Source organism: Phyllostomus discolor, chromosome 13, assembly GCF_004126475.2.
Source record: "Phyllostomus discolor isolate MPI-MPIP mPhyDis1 chromosome 13, mPhyDis1.pri.v3, whole genome shotgun sequence".
Classification (NCBI taxonomy): domain Eukaryota; kingdom Metazoa; phylum Chordata; class Mammalia; order Chiroptera; family Phyllostomidae; genus Phyllostomus; species Phyllostomus discolor.
Genome location: NC_040915.2, coordinates 53,972,858 through 53,990,762, shown reverse-complemented (window position 1 = coordinate 53,990,762; position 17,905 = coordinate 53,972,858). Strand labels below are relative to the sequence as shown.

At 54.1% G+C, this 17,905-nt stretch overlaps 1 protein-coding gene across 1 annotated transcript in view; it reads right to left on the bottom strand.

Moving 5' to 3' along the window:
- Positions 1 to 17,905, bottom strand: part of MYO18B (myosin XVIIIB) — a 225,302-nt gene that overhangs the window by 51,316 nt on the left and 156,081 nt on the right. The window contains exons 37-39 of the mRNA XM_036013630.1: positions 16,921 to 17,004; positions 15,752 to 15,889; positions 13,193 to 13,378 (exon numbers count right to left, since the gene is read on the bottom strand). Coding sequence (XP_035869523.1) covers positions 13,193 to 13,378; positions 15,752 to 15,889; positions 16,921 to 17,004 — 408 coding nt within the window. The remainder of the gene's footprint in view (positions 1 to 13,192; positions 13,379 to 15,751; positions 15,890 to 16,920; positions 17,005 to 17,905) is intronic.

Below are 17,905 nucleotides of genomic sequence, written 5' to 3'. Positions count from 1 at the left end.
TGGCTGCTCCTGCACTCCAGTGACAGAGCTGAGTAGCTGTGACAGAGCAGGTACGGACCACAACATCTAGAGTGGTCACTCCCTGGCTGTTCACAGAAAGCGTTTGCAGATCCCTGGCATGGACCCTGCAATGGCTACCTGGGTGCAACCTATGGAGGCTTTGTCAGGCTCTCAGGAAGAAACAAAAAGCATCTAACTTCCTGAGTTCCTTTCCTTTTGTTTGCTAAGAAGTGACATCCATCTGTCTCTTCTCCCCACCCACCAAACAATTAGCCCACAAAAGCAGAGGCCTGGAGGATTCCCCCTGAGTGTTCGTGTGTAAGCCTCTCTCCAGCAGGCTGCTTTGTCTCTGAACCTCCGCCCCCAAACTTTAGCACCAGCAGTGACCACGTCCCGTCCCACCAAAGGCAAAAAGGAAGCCTGGCTCTCTGCCCTGCTGGGCGGGTGTCATCTGCAGACACCTGCAAAGTCCCTAAACAAGGACGGACGCGGCTTGTTTTTGCCTTTCTTTTTCCATTTGAAAACTTTTGGGGGAAGAAGATGAGAATGCCGTTGGAGAAATAGATGTGTTAATTCCAATTATCGGTGTGGGCGGCAGAGGTGACTTGCAGCAGGACGCGCTCCGCATCGCCGACTTGGAATGCGGCCAAGGCCAGGCCGGGGAAAGGGCAGCATTCCAATGAGGCTGCCGCCGGGGCACGGAGCACAAATGAGGAGGCATCTCATCTGTGAGCCCACAGGTGAGAACGTGTGATGCGGCACATAAGGGACAGAATTTCTGGAACTATCAAACTGGAAATGATCCAACCACTGGCCTAGGCTTAGACTGCCGCTCTGAAGTTCAGAGCTTGACTGCTCTCGAAGGGGTTCAGTGTGTGATGCTCTCCACGCTGTGCCCCACTGTTGCAGTGAAGATGGAGTTGACGATGGTGATGATGATGATGGTGATGACCATGATGGTGGTAGTGGTGGTGATGGGGATGAGGATGAGGATGCTGATGGTGGTCACAGTGGTAGTGATAATGATGATGATGAAGGTGGCGGTCATCTTGGTGGTGACGACGGTGATGAGGACAATAATGGTGATAATGGCGACACTGCTGTGATGCTGGTGGGGATGGTGGTAATGGCAAGGAGGATGAGGTGGCGGTGGTGGTAGCGATGATGATGACAATGATGACGATGATGGTGGTGCTGGTATGACTGCTATGGTCCGAGCTTCCCCCCACCAAACGTGTGTTGAAATCCAAACCTCCGATGCGATGGTGTCAGTAGGTGAGGCCTTCGGGAGGTTGATTAGGTCATAAGAGTGGAGGCCTCCTGGATGACACCGGTGCTCTTATAAAAGAGGCCCAGAGAGATCCCTAGACCCTTCCACCCTTCGAGAACACAGCTCGGAGGCACCAGCTAGGAACCAGGGAGAGGGCTGCCCCTAAAACTTGACTGTGCAAATGCCTCGATCTTCCACCTCCCAGCCTCCAGGGCTATGCGCACCGAATTCCTGTTGTGTGTATGCCACTAGCCTGTGACAGTTTGTTATAACAGCCCGCAAGGTCTAAGACAATGGTGGTAATAAGATGATAGGAATTTTGCTGTGTGCCAGGCACTGTGACAAGCATTTAGACACCTTATCTCATTAAATCTGCCACACAGGGTTGCGAGGGAGATGCAAGAATGACGCCCATTTTACAAGATAACAGAGACACAGAGAAGGTGAGTATCTGGACCGGAGTCACACAGCGATGGAACCAGGATTTGCATCCAGGGCTCCTGACTCCCAGTTCTTGCCCGTTCTGTCACGCTTTCGTTCCATTCAGTGTGCATTTTTAAAATACGTGTGAAGCAATGTTCTAGGGCAAAGATAAACGAATCTATTTTTTCTATGAAGGGCAAACAGTACATATTTTAGGTTTTATGGGACAAGGGGTCTCTGTCACAAAAGCTCATCTCAGCCTTGTATGTGAGAGCAGCCACAGGCAATACACAAGTAATGGGACTCTGGTCCAACAGATCTGCCCTCAGACTGCAGTCCGCCGATGCCCTGCCCCTCAGCCTGGACCACGGGGTCTGCGGTGTTTCTCTGGGGCCCAGGTAAGAGCAGGTGTGACCCAATGGAGAACTCTGCCTCCACTTATCCTGGAGCTTCATCAGCTATGGGTTTCAAAGGGGATTTGGCTACTTAAAAAAAAATAAGACGGAATTTGGCAATCTTAGGATAACTCCTTGCTGTCTCCAAGTGAGACAGCAAGCGAGGCAAGGGGGTGTCCCTCTGCCCTTTGACACCAAACCCCCAAGGATGAGGTGACCTGTCTGTAACCCAGCTGTGGGGCAGGTATCGAGTCAATCTGGAATGCGTTGTGTCTACAGGGATTTTGTCTACTGGGATTTTGTTAGAGGCAGTCACTTCTCCAACTCAGCAGATGCTTAAGTGGAGGTGGAACTCCCACCAGCTGGAGGCTGGAGCCCAGAGAGGATGAAGCTCACATACCTTCAGGTTTGGGATTCTGTGACTGCGTGCAGCGGTCTTGGGGTGTAGGGAGGTGCTCATGCCAGAGAAGTCTGCCACCCTGACTTACCGGCCCTTTGAGACACGCCCAGAGCTTGCGGCTCCACGACCAACCAGGGCTAGACGTGCCCAGTGTCTCAGCAGAAAGAGGCTTCAAGACTACCCAGTCCACTTTACAGACAGAAAAAGTGGGCCCGGCGCGGGGAGAGGCGAGCCCAAGACCTTGCAGTCAGTCAGGGGCAGAACCGGGGCTGGAATCCAGGTTCCTGGCTTCACGGCAGGTCCCTCCCTTGGCGTGAGCCCTTCCCTTGGGAAGGCGCAAAGAAAAACCAGGCCGCCCTTCCAGCCTTCTCTTCCTCTCTTTGATCCATCCTCATATTGGGACCTCCCAGCCCCAGAAGTAACGGGAAAGAAACCGAGCCCAGGAGAATAAAGTCAAGTGGGAAGCAAGAGACGGAGAAGAGAAGAGAAGAGAAGAGGAGAGAAGAGAACATCTAAAAGGGACGTGGGTGAGGCTCAAGGCACCTGGACCTGGGCTCAAGGCACAGGGACCTGGGCTCTGCAGTGGCCACGGGAGAGACCTGCCTCTCTGGAAGCCACTCCCCCTTCTGGCACCTGCTTTCCAGTTTTCCTCAGGGGAACCCTCCCTCTCCTATTCTTCGTCCATGTGGGCAGAGTGGGGCAGACTCGCCCCTGGACCCAGGGCTGGGCATGGACCCCAGAACTGCCCAGCCTGAGCCTGCATCCTTCTGGCTCTGGAAGTGAAAAAAAAAGTCCTGGTTTGTAGCCCTGGCCAGTTTCCACGGCACAGATTCTCCCTCAACGGCTGATGTCGATCTACCAACGTGACCTTTAACACCGGTGGCTGAACACAGAGCTGGGGAGAGATACGCGCAGTGAGCCAGCCGGCCCCCCGCACACCGGCTTCAGCCAGTTAACATTGTTCGAGTCCTTGACTTCCACGGGGCCTGAAACTGGGCGTCACTAGACTTTTTTTTATCAGATAAAAACTCCCTTTTGCTCAAGCCGATCTGAACTGTTTCTATCACTCACAACCGAGAGTCGTAACCCCAACCAGCTCCCTCGTGCTCTCCCACCACCTGCGCCTGCGACTCCACACCAGCGTGTCCTCCCAGCGAAAACCGTGTTCTCTCTGACGGCTCGCTCTACCCTCAAGGTCACAGGTGTCCTTCTCCCTTATTATCCCTCAGCCCCCACTCCCCCCAAAAGAGATGAATTACTCTTCAAACCAAATTACAGTTTAAATGAATTCAGAACACTCAGAGTCCGACCCGGGGCCCCCACGGTTCCCCCGGACCACCGATGATCAATATCCCCCCCCCCCCCCAGCCCACGTTCTTTCTGTGAGTAATTAACTTTGCAGAGTCAAGCTGCTCTCATTTCCAGGAAGCCTGAAGTGACAAAAGTTCAACCGATGAGGTCTCAGAGGACACGATTAGTATCCGTCCTTCTGTTTGCCATCTCGAGACTCAGCGCGTTATTTGTCATTGGTATTAGCGACTCGGAATTCTGATTAATTACCGGAGCGCCCGTTTTCGGTGCAGAAACCAGGCCGCTGGCCGGGGAGTAATAGACCCAATTATTCCTAGGTAGCCTTTCGGTAATAGATTTTATTATCGGGATAGCTCATCTCGGAGGCAGACGCAAAGGAACTCATTTCGTGAGAGGAGAACACCTCTTGAATTGAGACGGGCGCATTCGGCGCCCGGGACCCAGACGGCGCCGCGGAAGGATTCCGTTTCAGGAACCGCGTCGGGGGCAGGCGGCACCGGGTCCTAAGTCCCTTCAGGGATGGAGTGTTTGTTCATGTGTCTGCTTGTTTGTTTGTACAGGGACCTCTGTGGGGGGACGGACAGGACACCGTGGTGCCTGCAAGTGGGGGAGTGATATAAATGCCCACGTTGTCCCTGGCCAGCTCCCTGGGGGTGCAGCGGGCAGGAAGAGTGGGGAGCGACAGCGGTGTGACCGGGGAGTGTGTAAGCGTGGCCGGCCACTTGGATCACACTGAGACAGCGGAGCAGTAATTAGGAGAACTGGCTGCCCGTCAGGAGGACCGTAAAGGTGTTATTTACACCCAGCTCACGGCCCCGCACGCCTTTCGTCTGGAATGTCTTTTTAAATACTTCGGTTCCCGGCCAAAATCATTCATCTTTATGCTCTGAAGTTCAGAGCCATTTGCAGGAGGAAAGCACCGAGAGCTTTTAAAAAAATGAAACCCTTAACACAGGTTCCGTGGAAGCCCCGGCTCAGAGGTGGGAGGGGGCTGCGTTCGGACCTAGAGTTGGGGAACATGGGTGTTTGGGGGGTAAAGACAAAATGAGAAAAGACAGAAACAAACATGAAAGCTAAACAGAAGCTGGCTTTGGGCTTCTGAAGGCCCTCCCCAGACGTGGCCAGATTCTCAGAAGACAGGAGAAAGTGGACGAGAGGAGATGAAGGAGCCAGCATGCTTTTTGTTGTTAGGACAGCGGTCCCCGACACTTTTGTCACCAAGGACCGGTTTCATGGGAGACAATTTTTCCACGGATGGGGGTGGGGGGTTGGGTGGAGGGGGTGGTTTCCGGATGATTCAAATGCATTGCATTCAAGCTCACCTCCTGCTGTGCGGCCCAGTTCCTAACAGGCCCGGTCCGGTACGGGTCCTCAGCCCCGGAGGCTGGGGACCCCTGAGTTAGGGGGCAGGCACAGCTAGACGCATCGAGTGAATTACTGTTTAGTTTTTTTTGAGTAGATCTGATCATACCCAATTTACACGCAAGTTGGAAGAACGTCCTCACGAGCACTAAGTTCTGATGGTCACGTAATTTTGTTTAAGAAAGACGGTCAGTGAGCCAGGCCATGTGACCGAAGGGCCTCTCGATTCCATACTTCTGCTTCTCCCACCTCCCTCCCCCTCCACAGCCCCCTGGCCAGGGCACAGTGACCCCGCCCCGAGTCAGCGGTGCCACAGAACCAGCTCACACTGGCTTGCAAGAGCTACATTTTCAGGAATTTTGCCAGTCAGTTGTCAAACACAACTATTATTAAAAATTAAGTGATGCAAACTTACGATGCAGTAAATCTTATGAAAGGTAACACACACTCCAAACACCTTGCTTCCAACATATTTTACTAACATTTTCACTATTATCTATGCTTTGGGAGTGATGTCCTTCCCGTCTGTGGGGTCAATGTGCTACACAGTCACATGCGAGTGACAGCTGCTCAATGATGAGCCGCAGAGAGGACAGTGGTCCCAGGAGATGACAACGGAGTGGAAGCGTTGCCATCAGCCAGTGCTGCCCCAGACGTCTACACACAGTAGGACAACACGTTACTCACGTGTCTGAGGCAATGCTGGTGTAAACAAGCATAGCACACTGATTACACACGATACTAATACTTGATACCGCTAATAAATGGCTACTTACTAGACTGGGCTGTTTGTCATTATTGTAGTGTGCGCTCTTTCTACTTATTTAAAAAAAAAAAGGTTCGCTGTAAAACAGCATGTTGTGTTAAACCAACAGCAGCCTCATAAATCTCGCATTTGTGGTCTCTTAACTGCATCATTTTCTGTGGACCTTCATTGAACCTTGCGTTGTTCTGAACAGTAACATGCCGCACAGGCTCGTGGCCGAGGAGCAACAGGCTCTGCCGTGCAGCCTGGGAGTGTCGCAGGCTGCACCACCCAGGTCGGCGTAAGTGCACGCCCTCTGTGATGGTCACACAACAGCCACAAAGCCGCCGGATGGCGAGTTTCTCAGAATCCAAACATATGCCCGCCTTTAAGTGGCACATAATGAGCACCCAAGACTGGCTTTCCGCTCCCACGCTCACTGGTGTCATCTTGTCGGCGTGGGGCCAGCCCGAAGGGGAGGATGCAGACCCTAGAGACAGGCAGACACTGGAACCAGGACTCCGCCTATCCCGTTGAGCCGGTGGTCCCCTGCTTACTACCGTACCCCTGTCTGTCCCATGCGTTTCTTCCACTGGCCTGGCAGAGCGCCCTCTGGTCCGAGGTCACTGCAAGCGCTCACTCACGTCAGCGGGAGAGCCTGTCCCCGCGGGGATGGTCACCAACACAGAGGGCCGGCGGGGCCTCGGCAGCTGGCCCCTCATCTGTTTTAGGCCTCGCATTTTTTTTTCGTTGTTTTCCCCCAGAAGGTAGAAAACATACCCCAGAGTAACAGCACATACATAATTGACGGATCATATATAATGGATGCTGGGTTTAACTGAAGTACAGCCATAAGTGGTTGTCTATTAACTATTTATGACGGTGCCCGGGCAGCCGACAAGCCAGGCTCAGGGAGGAGATCACACCCGCGCTCCCATGTTTTATTTAAACATTATTAAAAGTACACAGTCTGCAGCAAGGCCTTCCATTCCACTCAGAATTAGATTCTGCCGTGAAACTGCCCGTGGGGCCGTGGGAGGCTGGGACTGAGCGTGGCTGGAACTTCCACTGTCCTGCTCCTTTGCGGGCAGGTGTGTGAGCTCCCCCTCCTCTGTCTGTCCGGGAATTTCTCCCTTCCTCACGGCGCCCCCCCTCCAGTTTTGCTGTGACCTTGGGCACGTCCAGTCGCCCCGCTGAGCCTCAGTTTGACCAGCTGTGAAGAGGGGAATACCACGGGTGTCACCTTAAGCGTCATCGTTTGGGTGACATTGGAGCAGTGATTCTTAACCTGGGGAGGTTTTGCTCCCAGGGATCATCCAGCGATGTCTGGAGGTATTTCTGATGGTGATAACTCGGTGGGCTGGCAGGGCGTAACTGTCATTTAGTGGGTAGAGAGCAGGGGTGCTGCCAGATGTCCCCCACGGCACAGGACAGCCCCCACGGCAGACAATTACCAAGGTTGAGAAACCCCAGATTACAGAATCAAAAGCAATATTCATTTTTATGACTCACTCTTTAAAAACTACACTTGAACGAGTAATGCCTGTGTCTAAAGCCGATCAGTAGCGCAGTGGGTCTGAGCTGGCCGGGCCTGGAATCGAGCTCCGACTCTGCCCCGTGTTGGGAAGGTGACTTAGGAGAAGCTGCTTCAGCCCTCCAGCTAGCAAGTTCTTTGTTAGCGAAAGAGTGATGACTCCCTCAAGGGGCGAGGCTTACATGAGGGGCTCATGCAAAGCACTTCACCCAACACACAGTGACCGGTAAGCAAATCAGCATTGTATCAACCATTACAGGGATGGGACAGGGATGTGAAGCTGGCAGACTTAAGACAAAGTGTATGTAGAAAGTCAGGGGAGGAGTAAGCAGAAAGGAGAAAGAAAAGCAAAGCAGCATCTATTAAGCACCAACTGCATGCTCTGTTCGGCACCTTGGCATACATCACCTCATTTACTCCTCGCAGCCACCCAATGAGATTGGCTGCACTGTACACCCATTTTACTGGGCGGGGAACGGAGGTTCTGCCATGTCAACTTAGCTGCCCGAGTCTCAGACTCCAGGTCCAGTGCTCTTCCTGCCACCCTGCAGTGAGCCAAACAGGCTTCCCCTAAAACCCTTGCCACTTGGACTCCGAAGGCGACCTTTTGGGAAACGGGGTCCTTGCAGACGTCCTTCGTTAAGATGAGGTCATCCTGAAATAGGGTGGGCCCTACATTCAATGACTGGTGTCCCCTGGCACAGCCCCTGGCCCATTCACGTCTGTATCTCCCAGGACATCGGGCACAGGACCGGGATGCAAACTGACATGTGTCGATCTGAACGTTCCAACTTTTAAGACAAACTGTTTGAGCTTTTGTCTTGAGAGGCAGACCTTCAAAATGCTGAGGAAACAATTCAAACAATTACCGAGGACCTGCCTTGTGCCTGACCCTGACCTAGAGACCCAGGGTCAAATAAAATGCAGCCCCGCTCTCAGGGGGCCTCTGTGGAGAGAGACGAGAGCAAAGAAGGGGCGCTAACTGGGTACCCTGTGCATGGGGGTGCGGAGCACACGCGGAGGTGGGAGGGAGCACAAGGGAAGTGGGTGACCTAGCACGGGGTGCAGATGACAGTGGGGGCTTCCCGGAGGGCGCTCTGATCTGAGGTTTGCAGACTGGAGAGGCAGGCACAGGATTCCTGAGAGCAAAGGGGTAGAGTCAGGAAGTATCACCGTGTTGGGCCCTGAACAGCTGCTTTCCTGCAGGAGCAGAACCCCCATGGTGCTGGGAGTCCGGCAGAGGCAGGAGCGTCTACAGAGGCTGGATTTCAGAGGCCCTGGGGAAGGGCTGGGCCATGCTGGGGAGGCAGGAAAAAGAAGCGGAGGACTTCTTAGCAGAACAGACACAGCAAGGTGGTATCCCTTCTGGAAAGATCTTTGGCAGGGAGCAGCAAGAATGGAGGGCGAGTGGTGATACAGGTTAGAAGGTAGCTCTAGAAGCCTAGACCAGAGGGGATGAGGTTTAAATAAAGACGCAGGAAGCAGGGATGGGACAGGAGGGGATGGATTTGAAAACTACCTGAATAGGGTAAAGCCCACAGGCCTGACTGTTAACGGCAGGAGCCACGGAGCCACAGACCACTGCTGTTTCTGGCTTGGGTCACGCTGAGAGTGAGCGGAAGCACCACTGCAGTTCCTCAAGACCTGCGAAGCTTATGAAAAAAGCACCCGGCTCAAAAAAATGTTGACACGAGAGAGTCGGGCCAAGGTGATGAAGGGTAAACCCAACAGGTGCAGCCTCTGAAACAGGTGCACAGGCCAAAAGCAGGCAGAGGGCAGGCTTTCCTGTCGCCTGAGGCTCTCCCCGCTGCCCTTGACCTCCCCTGGCCACCCCGGGGCCAAGGTGGTGTCCTCTGGGCTCTGTAACGATTGAAAACCAGCAGGAGAAAAATCCGTAGACGCGCCGTCTCTTTGCCCCAGTGACAAAGGGACTTGAATGATTTAGAGGCCAGAAGATTCTTTTCCCTGTAATGGCTCCTGGAGTCGCCAGGAATAGTACATTTACTAAAATTAATGGCAAAACCTCATTTTTCTTTTTTCTGGGAAGGGAAGTTCCGTCAGTGGGATAATTGATCCTGATCGGGACGTGCCGGGGCACCAGCAAAGGGCATAAATCATTCACATGGAACAACTCTCAGCCTTTAAACCAGCACCAACGGTGACAAACAGTGGAGGCTGGGGACTGGTGGGAAGGAACCCAGAGGGACGATCCATCAACAACCTTCTCTCCTCTCGCCAGGGCCCAGACTGTGGGGTCCCTTTTTTTTTTTTTGGTCACTCACAGCAGAGGCTGTTTTTCAGCAGCGCTGGGTTGGAAGGGCAGAACTGGAGACTCGGGGATAAATCTGGGGTGGGACACACAGAGCTGCCCAGCCCAGCTCTGCAGCCCCGGGCAAGCCTCCCCCCCCCCCCCCCCCCGCCCACCAAGTGCCAGCCTGCACGTTCTCCACCCGCCGGGGCTGACATGGGTGTGGAAGAAGGCAGCGTCTGCAGAGGCCCAGGGCGCAGAGCGACTCAATAAATAGTTGTCCAGGGAAGGAAGGAAGGAAGGAAGGCAGGCAGGCAGGCTCGGACGAGGGAGTTAGGAAATCATTCTATTCTCCCCCAGGGAGATTTGAATTTCATACGTGGAAAAGGGAGAGGGCAATGCTTTGCCCACAGAAATGATCTATGGTGGTGACGGGGGCACGGTCCCTGAAACGGCACCTTGCATCACCGGTGAAAGCTCTGAGCAGCCCTGACACAGGAATGTATCAAATACACAGGCAACGGCCTTGGCCGTATCTTTCCATTCAATGGGAGCAACCCGAGGGCAAGGGAGCGTCTTGGTCGCCCTGGGTGCACAACATCTGGCACGAGGCTCGGCCCACAGCAGAAATGAGGGACACACACACCGTGCAAGGAGGGGAGGACAGAGCCCGGCTGCTCTGCAGGCGTTCGGTGGGGTGTACAGAGACCGCACGGCATGGAGCAGCCACCTCCCCCCACCCCGGTCTTACAGCAGGGGGCGGAGGAAGGCACACTGGTGACAGGGACGTGGATGGGGAGAGATGAGACGGCATCTCCTGAGAAACCTGGGGAAGTTCCAGGAAGCCACGCCAGTGGGAGGGGCCTGGGTCCCAGGGTTCATATTTAAAGTGACAGCGCTCACCAAACTCTCCCACGGAGCTGGGTTTTGTCTACCTTGTTAGCTTCTGCCCCGCAGGGGCCTATGATTCCTTGCCCTGCCCCACTGACACCCATCCCCGTGCCATGCCCATAGCTGGTATTAGATAAATATGTGTTGAATGAATGAATGAATGAATGAGTGATATAAGAAAATATGACATACTGTCTTCTCCCAGTGAAAATATCCCGGATCCCAAAGGCCAGGGGCATGCTGGAGGGCAAAAGGTCAGTGAGATGGGGACGTCCACAGTTAGGACAGGTCTGCCCGCCTGCCACTGTCTCTCTGAGCTTTGCCCGTGCACAGAATTACCGAGGAGACAAGAAGCTGTGCAGAATCCCGGCAGAACACCAGCGAGGCAGGAACATGCCCCCTCTCCTGTAGTGGGGTCAAGGGTGCCTTCCCCAAAGGTTACGCCCCCCAGAACCTGTCGATGTGACCCTACTCGGAAAAAGGGTCTTTGCTGATACAACTAAGATAAAGAGCTCGAGATGAAACCAACCTGGCCTTAGGCTGGGCCCTACATCCAATGGCAGGCGTTCTTACACGAAAAAGCCAGAGGGATGCTTGAGACGTGCCACGACAGAGGCAAAGACTGGAGTGATGCAGCCACAAGCCAAAGAACGCCTGGACCCGCCAGGACCCGGGGCAGTGAGGAAGGGGTCTCCCCCAGAGCTTCCGGAAGGAGCACCGCCTGCCCAAAGCTGGGCTTCAGATTTCCGGCCCACAGGACTGTGAGAGAATCGGTTTCCGTTGTGTAAAGCCACCCGGTTCTGGGTGATTTGTTAAGGGAGACCTAGAAAACAAATACACCTCCCAGCCATGAGCACACCAAGATAAAGAGAAAAGTTCAGCCTGGATAATTTTTTCCAGAATCTTGCAATTAGAAAAAAACAGAGAAGGATGCAGGTCTAACTCCAGCATACATGCGAGCTTTGTGTTTTACAGTTTTGTGTTATTTCTGTTTTGATTCAGGTGTGGGGGTTGCACTGCAATCTTTTCAGTATTTTAGGGTCTTGAAAGATCTTCATGTGTGGGAAAGGGGTAGGAAGAGTAACGTGGGCAGAGAGGGAAGCAGAGGAGAGGGGGGAAAAGGGAGAGAGCAAAAGAGTGAAGTCGGGAGAGAAAACCCCGTTTTGATCTGGCCAGCAGGCCTGGGTGTCTGGCCCGTTAAAGAGACGTCCGAGGAGAAAGGCTGGGATGTTCCCTCGCTCCCAGCCATAGCTGGCAGGCAGGGAACTCAGCCACCTGGGAAGCAGCACTGGTTAATGGGGAGGTTACCCTGTCGATGGGAGGGAAGAGTCCCCGACGGGACTGGAGCAGCTGCCAGTCATGGCGCCTGGACTTGGGCAACCTCCCCGCTGTGCAGAGCCTCACCTGCCGGCTCGTCAAGGGCAAAGCTGATGGGAATGACACTGGCCATGGCAGGCAGTGGCCAGAGATATATACCTGCTGGAGGACAGTTTGGTGAGACCTGCCACAAAACCAGAGCAGAGAGGGCAGGAAGGAAGCGAATGACCGTGACTTAGGGGCCTCTGGGCCAAGTGCTGAAATGCCGTGGGTTGTCTCAGTGAAGGCGTCATGGTGGGGGGGGGGGGGCGGGGACGGGGGAGCCAGATGCCTCCTGGGTCCCCAAGGCAAAAACCTGGAGTCTTAGGGCTACTTAGCCTTATGGCGAAAAGGAAGAGCAGGCTGTCTCAGGTGCTCTGTGATCTCTGGGGGAAACGGGTCTCAGAAAAGTATGCCAAAGGGTGAAGAAACCTTCCCGTTGGGCAGGAGACAGAGTTTAAAAGGTTCCGGGGACCACACCAGGGAGCAAAGCGTCACTAGATGGACAAAAGCAGAGAGTGCAGAGTCGGACAGACCTGGGTTCACATTCTCACTAGCACGCAGCCTCGGGCAAGTGAAGGCACCGTTCGGGGCCTCAGCTCGACATGTTGATGTCCCCGTGCCTCAGTTTCCCTATCTGTAAAGTGGAGATCAGAATAGCACCTACCTCATCATACTGATAGGGGGATTTTCAGTGACAAGCATTTAACCCAGAACCTGGCATACAGCAAGTGTCTAATAAACAGTGGCTTGAACGTTACCATTTTCATCATTTATGTTTGTTGTGGCTATTCACAGTCCAGAAGTAGCACTGACCCTTACTAGGTGTAATCTTACGCAAGTTAGCTCACTGCTTTGAAGCCGCCGCTCTCTGGTGGGTGAAATGGGATAATTCTGACTTCCCGGGGTTGCGGCAATTACAGGATGTTAGGGATGTTAAGACTCGTGAGAGGTAGACATTTAATCAACACTGACTCTTCCCTCCTCCCATGAGGACACCTGCCTTTGTAGTGGAACATGGGAGGCAGGCACTGGAGTCTGAGACAGAAAGGAGCTCGGAGACCATCCCGGAGTGAATGCCATTGGTCCACTTTGGGCCCACCTACCGGGTTTGCAGCCAATGGCAGCGTCGTCTTTCTGCCCGTCCCCTTCCAGTGTGGCCCTGCTCCCAGCCTATTCCTGCAGGTCCCAGAGACTCCCTCTCCCCAATCTCAAACCGTCTGTCACAGGAGAACCCACGTCGGGGACGCCACTCACCAGCTCCATGCACCTCCGGCTGGCCTCCGCCTCCCGCTGCACCAGCTCCTCCATGTCCGCCTTCAGCTCCTCCAGGCGCCGCTGGTAATACTGGCTGCTTTCCCGCTGCTGGGACTCGGCCGCGGCCGCCTGCGAGAGCTCCTCGCCCATCTTGATGAGACTGTCCCGAAGCCGGATGACCAGGACCTGAGGGGGGTCGGAGAGCACAGGCCCACCTCGCAGTCAGAGGCCAGGGGCTCCGGGAAGAGGCATCCTTTGCTGAGTCTCTGAGTGTTTCTATCATCGGGATAATTATCCTCATTTCTGATACAATAAAGAATTTACTTTAAAAATCTAGGAAGTGGTAACTGCTATTCTGAGAGGCAGTGCAGTAGACTGACGGGAGCCCTGCCTCTGGATAGGATCGGGGTTCAAATCCCAGCTCGACCTCTTCCTGGCAGAGCGACTCTGGGCCGGTGATCTAATCCCTCTGGGAGACGGTATGATGACAGTCCCCACATAGGACGTTTGGGGGAGGGGTGGGAATCAGTCGCATTTACAGCACCTTCCCTCATCTCCAGGTTTCGGAGGTGGGTGGTCCGTGGTGAGGACACTGCGCTGGGAACAAGCCCTCCCCCCACATGGGTTTCCGTTTCCCGGTTTGTAAGACAGTGAGTTTGAGGGGGTGATCTCCCATGAGCCCACCTAGTAAGGTGGGCTACTTCTGGACTATTACACCTAGTAAGGGTCAGTGCTACTTCTGGACTATGAATAGCCACAATAAACACAAAAGATGAAAATGGTAATGTTCAAGCCGCTACTTATTAGACACTTGCTGTATGCTAGGTTCTAGTGCCAGCTCTAGTGTTTTACAGCGTGTTTCCTTTCCTGGGGGCACGCCCACGGGGACACAACGGAACAACAGAAAAGGGCTGCGGGCACCTCCACGGCTGCAGGAAACGAACCGGAGGGCTGTTCCGCAGAACTCATTAGCGGGCCAACAGGCCCGGAACCGGAGGGTCCTGACAGGCAAATACTCAGGTGTTGACGAACGGGGCCCACATGAATATTTCAGGCCCGCGCTGAGGACTCTGAGACCCTGGAAAAGTGTAATCATTCAGTCTCCTTCGCCTTTCAAACGGAGGCCGGCAACACTTGCAGAGACAGCAGGTGGGCTAGAAGAAGCAGTTCTCAAACTGTGTCCCCGAGGCACCCCATCTCAAGGACTTGGGATTCTGGTAAATTCAAATAATGATGGCAGTGGGGAAAAGTGCATCTGGAGATAGAATCTGCCACCTGAAGTTATTCTACCAGTTTTCTTTCCTTCTCTGCTGTCACTCGACTGTGTTAGAATCAAGTAAAGAAAGATGCGTGACACAGCCTGCCATCGTGTATTTAGTTATTGAAATAGAGCGGATCGAAGTTTTGAGGTGATCTGCAGAGACAAGCAGGCCTTGAGGGGTCCCCTCAGAAGGAAATTCTGAGAGCCCCTGAGGGTCAGGACAGAGACAAGTTTTTTCTTTCTTCTTCACCCAGAGCGGGATTCTCAGAGACCAGGTGCCCCAAAGGGGAGTGGGAGGAAATGTCCCTGCTCAAGGAGAGCAGCCTCTCGCTGTCACACAGTGGGTGGCCCAGCTGGTGGCTGGGAAATTAAAGCCTGGGACCGGGCCGGAGTGAGGGCCAGCATCGGTCTGCTCCTGTCGCAGACACTGCCTGGCTTTATCCTGACGAAATCACAGGACCCCTCTAGGGCCACCTTCTCCTTCTGTCCCACCTGTCCCGGGCGGCTGCAGTGCATGTCAAGGGGAGCAGCTGGTGTGCAAGGACTCCGACAATGATAATCTCCTCTGCAAATGTCTCGTGTCATCAGCCTAGAGGGCTAAATGTGAGTAAGACCACTGATCTCCAGCCCAGCCCATCCAAGTCCTACTTGCTCATCAAGGTCCAGTGTCACTGCCACCTCCTCCTGGAAGCCTCCCTGACTCTGCAGCCTGAAGGGACCTCTGTCCTTCAAACCTCACGGCCCCTTCTCCACATTCTGGGTGTTTATGTACATATCTCACCCTCCTCTCCTACCGAGCTCTCTGCTTCTGGGAAGCAGGATCTGCCTCATACATCTGAAACAGCCTCGCGCACGGGGGAAAGAAATTCCTGCTCAAAAGGGGTGTTGGGCACACAAGTGGATGAGTGGGTAGGTGGAGACGGCGGGATTAGATCCACCGATACAAAGATGGGCGGACGGGATCAAGGTCTAAAGAAAGAGAAGGAAAGAGAAGAAACAATGAAGAGAGAAAGAGAAAAGAATGCGTGGAGGGGGGATGACGCTGGCCTGTGTGGTGGGATGGAGACAGATGGAGGTGGACGGGCTGAACAGACACGTACGTAGTCTGTGGAATGGGGTGGCTGAAGGAAGGAGGGCAGGAGGGAGAGAAGGGACTTGACCGGGAGATGGACGAGTACGGTGTATCCGGATAAAGGCACAGGAGTGGATGCAGGGATGGTGGAAAAGTGGACGGAGGTCACAGAAAAGGCCTCCCTCACTTCTCTCGGCCTGAGCGATCCTGACACCCTAGCAAGTACCTCAAATCTCTTAATCTGCACTTTCTGGAACTCCGTCTTGTTCTCCAGGTCACAGATGATCGCCTCCTGCCTGCTGACAATGGCTCGGTCCACGGTGGACTTCTCCAGGTACTCGATGCGCATCTGAGCCACCTGCAGCTGGGAGCAACCACAAGGGGCGGGGGGTCCATTGGCCATCCGTTGGCCTTGAATCATGAAATGAGCCACATGTGGGACCCAGTCCCGGGCCCGTTCACACATGGCCTCCTTCTCAGCTCAGGTGCCGTGTGATGAATGTACAAGCAAGAACTGCAGGTTCCAACCAGAGGACCCTCATACCAGCCCCAACCCCTGGGTCTCAGGGGCTGGGAGGTGACATTTTCTGGGCCTTCTGCCTCCAAAACAGGACTTTCAATCAGTGCTTCTCTCACCTCCTTTCCCTGCTCTGTCAGGGCAGCAAAGCCGGCCTGTGGGCAGCAAGCTGCAGCTCCAGAGGACACAACCAGAGTGAGTGGGAGCCGAGCGCCAAGCTCAAGAGTTCAAAACCCGGCTCTGCCACTTTTCTCCCTGGACGAGACTGGGCAAGTCAGTTCCCTCCCTGGAACCCCATTTCTTCATTTTGGTGCATGCGGACTGGAGGAGATGAGCGCTGGGTATGCCGTCAGCGCCTAGCGAACGGCCACCGCTGCTACTGCTTTGTAGCGCTGGCTGTTACCCAGCGCCCGCGGACATCCGCTTGAAACTCGGTCTCCCTGACAGTTACCCTGCGCAGGCACATGCAGCAACTCAGGCAGAGCTTTGAGAATGTCCTGGATAATAGCGGCCCACCAGCTAATGAGGGACATTCAGGGATGGCTGGAGAAACCATGCCTCAAAGGAAGATTTCACAAAGGATGCTGGTCCTGTCTTGGGCAGAGCATCCCATTTCCCTGGAGCCACTTCTCAGAGGGCGAGAACCCTTCTCTGAAATGCTGATGAGTCTCACTGCACGGGGCCTCTTTGGATGCTGAGCAGGGACAGGTCAGAGGAGTGCGTGTCTGTTTAAGATTGCTCCCGGTTCATCTGGCACTGGACTGAGGTTGAGTGAACGCATAAATGAATGAATGACCATCTCCAGGACCCAAAGTGTGAGGTCCCGGAGGGGAACCCTTCTCTTCCTCCCCCACAATATGGCGGCACTGAGCACATACTTGTTCCTGCAGCTTGTGCTTCTCCTTCTTGGCTTCCTCCAGCTGCAGCTGCAGTTCTTGGATCTGCCCAATGTCAGCAGCAGACTGGAGAGATGAAAAAAAAAAAAGAAAAAAAAATCAGACCTTGAGATTGCAGGCTTTCCTGGGAAACTGCCCCTGGCAATCCCTTCTTCCCCACCCACCGATGTCTACATTTCTCAGAGTCTCTTTGACAGCGGCTGGTTCCCAAAGGGTACCTGTCACAGCCTCCCCAACATCCTTTATCTCCACATTCGCCGAGTCGCTCCCGTTACATAGCCCAGAGCTTTGGTCAACTGTCTATAACTTTATTAGGCGTCTTGGAGAGCCCAGACAGAAATGGGCCGGCCACAGGGCTAGGACGAGACTCTGAGCGGAGAGGACTGTCCTGAATGTTAGGTAGCAAGGGTTCCGGACCCGGAGCCCAGCCTTGGCAAGCCCCAGAGTCTTCCTGCACCTCAGTACTCCTGTCTGCAAAATGGACGGATCGTCTCTCCTTAGCCCTTCTACACAGGGCTGGTTCAGAGGTTCAAGGAGGCAACGGAGAGTCAAGCACCCCAAAAAATGTAGAACAAAACTGCGAAGTGCGATTATCTTCAGTGACAGGGGTTCCAGAGGGCGAGAGGGCCCCTCGGTTTCTGTTTTCCGCATGCATTTATGATCTAAGTTGTTTACAATGGGCGTATGAATATGCTGCTTTTGTAGCTAACCAAATAAACTTCATTTTGAACAAAAGTAGGATTCACAAATGCAGAAGATGGCACAGGCTATTTCTGTGGCGGTCATCATGTCAGCGATATGATTGATTTTTGTTGTTATTGCCCCCGTTTGGTGGAAATTCCCTCCGATCCCATCTCCACAGGGTGCCTCTGAGGCCTGGCAGGCGCTCTCCATGGGTCTCCCCTGGGGGGACAGAGTCACGGGGGAGCTGCTCACCACTCCTGGGGGGAGCTGCTGGGAAGTTACC